Raw genomic sequence first — 9,458 nt, forward strand, 5'->3', positions numbered from 1 at the left:
TACAGAGTCAGACTCCGTCTCCGAAAAAAAAAAAAAAGACTGGAGACTTTTTGGTGGCAAATACAAAGGAACGAGGTTATGTCACCAGCAGGGGTAGAAGTCCCGGCGACTGGCAGCAGCAGCCGCCTCACATCCTATTGTGGAAGTCAGCGGCCCTTTTTTCTGAAACTTCTGATCTATCACGAGGCGGCGGAATGGTCCCCAAACATGAAGTGAAAATGAAAAGCAGATGTTGGGACCGGCGGGGGTGGGGGACAGTCAGGTGTAGCTCTCCCTCTTCTCTGCTTTCCGTCTGGTCCAAGTCAGTGCGGTAAATTCTCAAATACCCGTCGGAGCTGGTAGCCGCGCCCCGCGCACGGAGCGTTCCACAGCTGAGAAACTGGAGCTCGCGCCTCCTCTCACCAGCAGGCCCCGCAGGCCCCACACGGAGCCGTCTCATCCATGGCGCTGCCCCGCCCCACGCTTCCTGCATCCTGAGCAGGAGGTGTCTCCGAGACAGGAAAACTGGCTGTGCTTTCTGAGTTTTTCTAAGTTCACAGTGGTCTCCTGGGCTTGGTCACTGTCTCTCCCCAGCATGTTTCTTTCTGGGGCCAGGAATTATTTCCAAATGCTCCTGAAGCCTAGTGTTTTAGTGAACATTAGTGATTGTTAGCAGTGGTTTAAAAAAAATGATAAAACCTTTTTTATTTTTTGAGACAAGAGTCTTGCTCTGTAACCCAGGCCGGAGTGTGGTGGTGCCGTCTCAGCTCAGTACAACCTCCGCCTCCCTGACTCAAGTGATCTTCCCGCCTCAGCCTGCTGAGTAGCTGGGACTGCAGGTGTCCACCACCACGCTGGGCTAATTTGTGGGGGTTTTTTTGTTTTTTTTTTTAACCAGAGTCTCACTCTGTCGCCCAGGCTGGAGTGCAGTGACGCGATCTTGGCTCACTGCAACCCCGCCTCCCAGGTTCAGGAAATTCTCCTGCCTCAGCCTCCCGAGTAGCTGGGATTACAGGCGCCCGCCACCACGCCCAGCTAATTTTTCTATTTTTAGTGGAGACAGGGTTTCATCATCTTGGCCAGGCTGGTCTTGAACTTCTGACCTCAGGTGATCCGCCTGCCTTGGCCTCGCAAAGTGCTGGGATTACAGGCGTGAGCCACCACGTGTTACCCAATTATCTATCCTTCCTTCCTTCCTTCCTTCCTTCCTTCCGTCCGTCCGTCCGTCCTTCCTTCCTTCCTTCCTTCCTTCCTTCCTTCATTTTTTCAGATGGAGTCTCACCCTGTCCCCCAGGCTGGAGTCCTGTGGCGCCATCTTGGTTCACTGCAAGCTCCGCCTCCTAGGTTCAAACAATTCTCCTGCCTCAGCCTCCCGAGTAGCTGGGACCACAGGCGCCCGCCACCACACCTGGCTAATTTTTTGTGTGTTTTTAGTAGAGACGGAGTTTCACCGTGTTAGCCAGAATTATCTTGATCTCCTGACCTCGTGATCCACCTGCCTTGGCCTCCCAAAGTGCTGGGATTACATTCATGAGCCACCGTGCCCAGCCTGCCCAATTATTTTTCAATAGTAATTTTTTGTTTTATTTTCATGTTGTAAGAGCAGTGAATTAAGTACTCATTATGGAAAGTTTGCACAGGGTATTTCCCGTCACCCTTTTTTTGCACAGTCCTAACATTGTGTATTTGGTATCCTTTTTCACCCAACAAATGATCTCAAGGGATTGTTTTCCCTGGGGCTGCAAAGGCACTGCGACTGTGTGGGCGATGTTCTTATTCTTTTTTTTTTTGAGACAGTCTTGCTCTGTTGCCCAGGCTGGAGTGCAGTAGGTGGCGCGATCTCAGCTCACTGCAGCCTCCTCCTCCCGGGTTCAAGCTATTCTCCTGCCTCAGCTTTCCGAGTGGCTGGGATTACAGGCTACTACCCAGCCCGCCACCACACCCAGCTAATTTTTTGTATTTTTAGTAGAGACGGGGTTTCACCGTGTTAGCCAGGATGGTCTCGATCTCCTGACCTTGTGATCCGCCCGCCTCGGCCTCCCAAAGTGCTGGGATTACAGGCGTGAGCCCCCGCGCCTGGCCTGATGTTTTTGTTCTTTAGAGAACAGGCTGAAGTACTCAAGGGGTGAAATGTCACGATACCTGTAATTTTTGTTGTTGTTTTTTTGAGACAGAGTCTCTGTTGCCCAGGCTGGAGTGCAGTGGCGCGATCTCGGCTCACTGCAAGCTCCGCCTCCCGGGTTCACGCCATTCTCCTGCCTCAGCTTCCTGAGTAGCTGGGACTACAGGCGCCCACCACCACGCCCAGCTAATTTCTTGTATTTTTAGTAGAGACGGGGTTTCACCGTGTTAGCCAGGATAGTCTCAATGTCCTGACCTCGTGATCCGCCCACCTCGGCATCCCAAAGTGCTGGGATTACAGGCGTGAGCCACCGCGCCCGGCCTCAATATCTGTAATTTACTTAAAAATATTCCATCCGGGTGTGGTGGCTCACGCCTATGATCCCAGCGGTGTGGGAGGCCCAGGTGGGAAGATCACTTGAGCCCAGGATTTGAAGACCAGCCTGGGCTACACAGTGAGATCCACCTCAATTGGATGAAGCTGATGAGGCGATATCATGAATTCCTGCGTCTAGATCACAGGACGTGGCTGTTCCTTAGGTTTCTCCTCCTCTGCCTTTTTTAATAATGAAAAGCACCCCTTAAAAAAGAAGGGGTGAGGGAGCAGGCAAGCCCCGCTCAAAGCTCCCAAACCCCTGGGCCGAGCTCACCACCACCCAGGTCCCGTCGAGCACCCCCCGCCCCACCCTGGCCTCCAGACCCGGGGTCAGCCGAGCTGCTGGCTGCAGGCTTGATGTCACCGTGACCCTGAGTGCCCCCACCCCAGCCTCCAGACCGAGGCTCAGCCAAGCTGCCGGCCACGGGCCGAGGTGACCATGACCCCGAGCGCCCCTGCTCCCTCCCCTTGTCTCTGCAGCGTCGCCAGCACCGTGAAGCATGCCTTGTCCATCTGGCTCAGCGTCATCGTTTTTGGCAACAAGATCACCAGCTTGTCAGCAGTTGGCACAGCCCTGGTGACAATTGGGGTCCTGCTCTACAACAAGGCCAGGCAGCACCAGCAGGAGGCGCTGCAGAGCCTGGCTGTGGCCACCGGCCGGGCCCCAGAGGACACGGTGGAGCCGCTGCTTCCACAGGACCCCAGGCAGCATCCCTGAGAGCAGGAAGCTGCCAGCTGCTGCTGTGCTCGTGACACTGCATCCCCCGGAAACGGACAGGGACGCCCTCCTCCATGGCCCTGCTGGGGTGCCGGACACAGGGAGCTAAGTCGGCCATTCCCTGAGGTTTTCTTGGTTTGCCAGTGAAGACCAGCAGAAACTCAAACTGGGGATTCCAGGTATCAGCTTCCTGGAGTGGAGACCAGAGCCTCCTGTCAGCTGAGCCCATGCCCGTGTAATGTGAAAACAGCCTCTGCGGCTCCCATGCTGGGGGTGCCCACTTCCTCTCTGGGCAGCACCCCAGGGTCCACCGGGAGCCAGGGCTGGGTCCAGTGCCAACGAGAGCTGCTCCCTGCTACAGCCAAGAGAGCACTCAGCTTCCCACACCAGCCATCGAAGGCCCTGAGCCCTGGACTGGCTGCAGATTGGCCCTGGGCATGAGGTCACAGAGCAGGGCTGACGGGCAGGGACAGAGGGCCCTGGAAGGAGGGGTCTCCTGCTGCCACAGTGGGCAATCAGAACTCCTCACCTGACCCACCAGGGCTGTGGGCATCCTCAGACTATCCCAGAGTCATCACGAGCCTCAAGCTACAGCATTGCATGGAAATCAAGGGCTATGACCACGGAGGCCATTCCGTCGCTTCTGTGAAGAGGAAGGCCCCCGTACCCCTTCCACACCCTGGGCTGCATGAGCCCCCCACTCCAGCGTGCCCTGCCCATCGCCTTCCACATCCTGGGCTGTGTGGGCCCCTGCCCCACTATCCCTTCCCCACCCTGGGCTGCGTGAGTGCCCGCTCTGGGGTGTCCTGCCTGTCACTTCCACACCCTGGGCTGCATGAGCCCCCCCACCCCAGGGCACCCTGCCCTCCTACCTGTGGTGGTTTCTTAGCCCTGAGGTTGAGGACAAACCTCTCATGTTTAATTTGGGAGGAGATGTGTACATTCCTTTTCTTTTTTGGACTCTGAGTATCAGGCAGGCTATTCTGAGGTCCCTGTGGGGTGAGCCTGTCTGTTCTGCCTTGGAGCCCACTGTTCCTAATCTCATCATCCAGTACCTGTCCCGATTCCCCACGTGAGCCTTGGGCAGGACATTGTAGTGTTGATGGCTTGGGTTACGTGGTGTTTACCTGGCGCCGTCCTTGCTGAAAAAGGAAGCACCCACACTGAATGTTCTGGGGCACATGGTGTGTATCAGGCGCCCACCCCATCCCACTCTCCCCGAGGGACAGCAGTAGTGCATGGTGGGGCCAAGGGCCAGCTCAACCCATCCTCAGCATCACGCATCCCCGAGGGTACAGGAGGAAGCCTATTTGTTTATGGGGTGTGCAGACCCATCTAGGCATTTTCAGTGTCTTGCTTTGGGTGGGTTTACTGAGGAGTGGCTGCTGGAGCTGTGTGTTAGGCAGAGGCTTCTGACCATGCCTGAGCCCTTCACCCCCCGTCTCGCAGCCGGCGAATTCCTATGCCTGGTGCAGTCTGTTGCCAGCGAGCCTTTGAGACCCAGAGCTCCAGGGCTTGTCAGAGGCAGCATGGGGCTCCAGTGGTCCCGAGTCTCATTTCTCTGCCTGCTCCATCCTGAGTCTCATTTCCCTGCCTATTCCATGCCAAGTCTCATGTCCCTGCCTGTTCCATCCCGAGTCTCATGTTCCCTGCCTGTTAAGCCCCGAGTCTCATTTCCCTGCTTGCTCCATCCCGAGTCTCATTTTCCCTACATGCTCTTTAGGCCATTGGCGCCTGAGGTCACTTCACTGGTTTTCCATTTGGCTTCTCACCTGGGAAATACAAAAATAGCCCCTCCTGAAGATAAAATGGTTCGGAAACAGCAATAATTATGACTCATTAACTTCTACCTACTCAAAAAAGTCTGCCTTGATGGTAGACTGAAATGAGGCTTTTTAACCCACAAGCAACCTTTTTATTTTTTTGAGACTGTCTTGCTCTTTCACCCAGGCTGGAGTACAGTGGCATGATCTTGACTCACTGCAGCCTCGACTTCCTGGGCTCAAGTGATCCTCCCATCTCAGCCTCCTGTGTCGCTCTAACCACAGGCACGTGCTACCATGCCTGGCTATTTTTTTGTTGAGCTGGGCTCTCACTTTGTTGCCCAGGCTGGTCTTGAACTCCTCAGCTCAAGCAGTCCTTCCCACTCAGCCTCCCGTAGTGTTGGGAATACAGGCGTGCACCACTGCACCTGCTCCAGCCACTTGTATAAAACCACTGACCTGTGTGTGGAGAACAGGCCAGGTGTGTGTTCACTGCACTGCGAAGTTGGGTCATCACGTGACTTTCCCCAGTTTTCCATTTCTCTTTTTCTGCTTTCCTCAAAAACCAGTATAAGACCGGGCACGGTGGCTCACACCCGTAATCCCAGCACTTTGGGACGCTGCAGCTGGCGGATCACAAGGTCAGGAGTTTTGAGACCAGCCTGGCCAACATGATGAAACCTCGTCTCCACTAAAAATACAAAAGTTAGCTGGGTGTGATGGTGGGTGCCTGTAATCCCAGCTACTCAGGAGGCTGAGGCAGGAGAATTGTTTGAACCCTGGAGGTGGAGGTTGCGGTGAGCCGAGATCGTGCCATTGCACTCCAGCCTGGGCAACAGCAAGACTCTGTCTCAAAAACACTTAGAAAATGCCCTGGAGGTGGCAGAGGATTGTAGATATGTGAGGCCAACCCCCAGGGTGGCCCTGTCCGCCTCCCCATTGAGAATGGCTGCCAGGCTTCCCACTAGCCTCTAAAGATGATGGTCTGGTGTAAGGAGAGGTGCAGGTGCCTGGTTCTGAGCACCCTGGAATTTCTGGCCACACATCCTCTGGTGCCCTCCCTTCCACCCTGACAAGGAGCTTCCAGCCTGTTTTGATTTTCTGTTTGTGGACCAGAAACACATTTTTCCAAATGATGAGCAAATAGGGTGATTTCCTTTGTAATGCTGCTCTGGGGCCTCTTCCTCATCCTGGCAGCAGCAGCCTGGATACCATGCGGCAGCCGACACTGTGCCCTTGCTCAGGCATGCTGTCCCCTCCCTCTCCCTCAGTCTCCTCTCCATGCCCAAGTCGGTTTCCAGCTGCTGGTCTTCACGGCATTCCCAGTACAGCCAGGCACCAAGAGGCAATACCCAAGGCCTGGCTTGGCCATGTTAACGATTGTACAGACATATATTTTTAAATAACTTTTATGTAATACTTTTCTAGCATAGTAAGTTCTTGTTAACTGTCACAGATGTCCTAGAAACACCAGGTGTTACTTCCACTGAGTGTGTCCGTGGTCGTGGTCTGTGCCTTTGTAAACAGAACACTTGAACCACCTCCCGAATTGCGTCATCTGCTTCTTGAAATTGACACTTAAGAGATGTGCATCTCTCTTAACTTTCAAGGAAACTTGCCCACTAAATGGCATGAAAAGGTTTAAATAAAATCCGAGAGTCCCAATTCCCTCTATAACAGTGTTAAAATAATCTGTCTACCTGGAAAGATGAAAACACTCTTGCACAACCCAAAATGTGTCTTTAATTTGTGAAAAATTAACATGGTGAGTCAAACAGTCATTTTAAAGAGCTGAGCAAAGAATATCATCAGCCAAATAGAGCTCTGCTTTGTAGGGTGCCTTTAAACTCCTTGCCACAAAACCAGTGAGCTCTGCTTGCTGCTGCCACGCTCCTGGATGATCACTTAGATGGGTCAGTGGGAATAACAGGCGAACAAGACAGTTCTTTACATCTGTCCAAATGATGTCCTTTCTCAGGCCTGGAAGTATTTCATTGCTGGAAGAAGGAAACAAGAATGTCATTGCAGGCCGGGCGCGGTGGCTCAAGCCTGTAATCCCAGCACTTTGGGAGGCCGAGACGGGCGGGTCACGAGGTCAGGAGATTGAGACCATCCTGGCTAACACGGTGAAACCCCGTCTCTACTAAAAAATACAAAAAACTAGCTGGGCAAGGTGGTGGGCGCCTGTAGTCCCAGTTACTCGGGAGGCTGAGGCAGGAGAATGGTGTGAACCTAGGAGAGGGAGCTTGCAGTGAGCTGAGATCCAGCCACTGCACTCCAGCCTGGGCGACAGAGCGAGACCCTATCTCGAAAAAAAAAAAAGAATGTCATTGCGGATAGAAACAGACTGCTCTCGTTTGCCCTTGACCAACATGGTACTGAGGGGTTTATTGTTTCCCAACGCACATGCGTGCCCTACTTGGGGGCCTTACTTTATAGAACGAGAGCGTCCGAGCTCCCCTAATGATTCTGACTAGTTCTCTCCTGGCTGAGGATACAGGAGTGGGACATCCACCCTCAGATCCCTCAGAGCACAGAAACCTTCAGCTTGGCTGTCTCAAGTATTTCTTCCAGTTTCCCTGTGGGCCTCTGATGTTTGAGTTTGATGGCTGCTAGATCCTTAACGAAAACTCAGTTGGAAACTTCCAACTCACAGTCCTAGTTTGTTTGTTGTTTTCCATTTCATTTCACTTACAGCTGAAAGTGGCATTCAGCTGACTTGCTCGTTTAAACTGTTCACAGAGTCTGAACTGCCAACGTGGCGTTGGAGGCTCCATCTTTTAAGAGGGCCACAGACTTTCCCACATGGGAAAACTTGAAAATTACATCAACAATCAACGTCAGAGCCAAATTATATTTGCTTTATACCAAACTATGGAGAACTAAAAGTACATTGTACAAAATGTTTCTAGTGTTTTGTATGTGACCTATTTCAATATTTATATTACCAGATCAGTGCTTTCCAGCAAACGATTCTGTTAAATAATGTAGCCAGTCGCTGTTAATTCTGCAGCAGTGATAAGCTGATACTGTGCAACTAATCCTGTGGAGGCCTCCTGCTTATTTTTGTCTAAACTAAGTTAATCATGGTAGCAGCCTATGATTCTTGCTCAGCAAAGTAAAATAAATGTTAAATATGGACTGCTTTGTTTTCTTCCTTGTGTAGCTCTGGTGTTCATGCTGCTGAAATGATCAAGGTTGGCATCTTAGTGCCTACACCAGTTTCTAGCAATCTAAAATGAGCAAGAGAAACCAATTCTCCAAAACAAGAGGCTGTTTGCAAACAGCCAAGGATTGCAATCCAGGGTCTGTCCACAGGCTCATCTGAGAGGCTGGGGCAAGGGCGAGCTTCTGCAGGTGGAAAGAAGTCCACGTAAGCTGTTCTGACACAAAGGTCAGTGGCTACAGGAGCTTGTTGCGGTGGTGGCCTTTGTTCACCGATGGGGCTGGCTGTTGCTAGCAGAGGGTCTTCACAGAAGTGGCTTAACCCCAAGTTCTAGTTGGGAAAGGCCTTTGTGGCAGCTCCTACTACAAACACAAGTGCGAGGCCGCTTCCTCCTCGTTGCCTCCGGGGTCGATTTTATTAGGGTTTGACTAAGTGGCAGCATTTGGGTACTCACTGATTTCATGAAGGGTAAATGGAGATTTTTGGCCAGGTGTGGTGGCTCATGCCTATGATTCCAGCACTTTGGAAGGCTGGTGGGTAGATCACTTTAGGTCAGGAGTTCAAGACCAGCCTGGCCAACATGGCAAAACCCTGTCACTACTAAAAATACAAAAGTCAGCCAGGTGTGGTGGTGCACACCTGTAATCCCAGCTAGTCGGGAGGCTGAGGCAGGAGAATCACTTGAACCCGGGAGGCAGAGGCTGCAGTTTCCCAAAATTGTGCCACTGCACTCCAGCCTGGGTGACAGAGCAAGACTTCTTCTCACAAAAAAAAAAAAAAAAAAAAAAAAAAAAAAGCCAGGTGCAGTAGCTCACGCCTGTAATCCCAGCATTTTGGGAGGCCAAGGCAGGCGGTTGACGAGGTCACGAGACTGAGACCATCCTGGCTAACACGGTGAAACCCCGTCTCAACTAAAACTACCAAAAATTAGCCGAGCGTGGTGGAAGGCGCCTGAAGTCCCAGCTACTCGGGAGTCTAAGGCGGGAGAATGGCATGAACCCAGGAGGCGGAGCTTGCAGTGAGCCGAGATCGCGCACCGGCTCTCCAGCCTGGGCGACAGAGCGAGACTCCGTCTCAAAAAAAAAAAAAAAAAAAGCTTGGGTACCCAAAGCAAGCAGCATTTCATTCTGGAATGAAAAAAATTCCAATACCCATCGCCCTTTTTGTGCCCTTGTCAATTTCTTGTCACATTTTACAGTTTCCCATTTCAGGCCCAGTAAATGCGGATGTTTACTGTCTCTTTCCTGAGATTCAGATGTCTAAAGCAGTTTTCTGTGACTTTTCAAGTCAAGAGGATAACCTAACATACGGAAAGGGAATTAATTACTCGTTTTA

The 9,458-nt window shown here is 52.2% G+C and overlaps 1 protein-coding gene and 1 pseudogene across 2 annotated transcripts in view; both read left to right on the plus strand.

Moving 5' to 3' along the window:
- LOC105498337 (solute carrier family 35 member E2B) overlaps positions 1-8,098 on the plus strand; it is a 40,831-nt gene extending 32,733 nt beyond the window's left edge. Inside the window, exon 9 of one of the 2 annotated variants that reach the window (XM_071067911.1) lies at positions 1,250-1,981. In XM_071067911.1, coding sequence (XP_070924012.1) covers positions 1,250-1,469 — 220 coding nt within the window. In that variant the 3' untranslated portion in view covers positions 1,470-1,981. Of the gene's footprint in view, positions 1-1,249; positions 1,982-2,956 lie in introns of those variants that run through there. The other variant, XM_011770394.3, reaches the window with a different exon arrangement.
- LOC105498336 (uncharacterized) lies at positions 5,161-8,098 on the plus strand (annotated as a pseudogene).
- Positions 8,099-9,458: the final 1,360 nt, after the last annotated feature.

The sequence above is a fragment of the Macaca nemestrina genome, chromosome 1, assembly GCF_043159975.1.
Source record: "Macaca nemestrina isolate mMacNem1 chromosome 1, mMacNem.hap1, whole genome shotgun sequence".
In the NCBI taxonomy this organism is placed as follows: domain Eukaryota; kingdom Metazoa; phylum Chordata; class Mammalia; order Primates; family Cercopithecidae; genus Macaca; species Macaca nemestrina.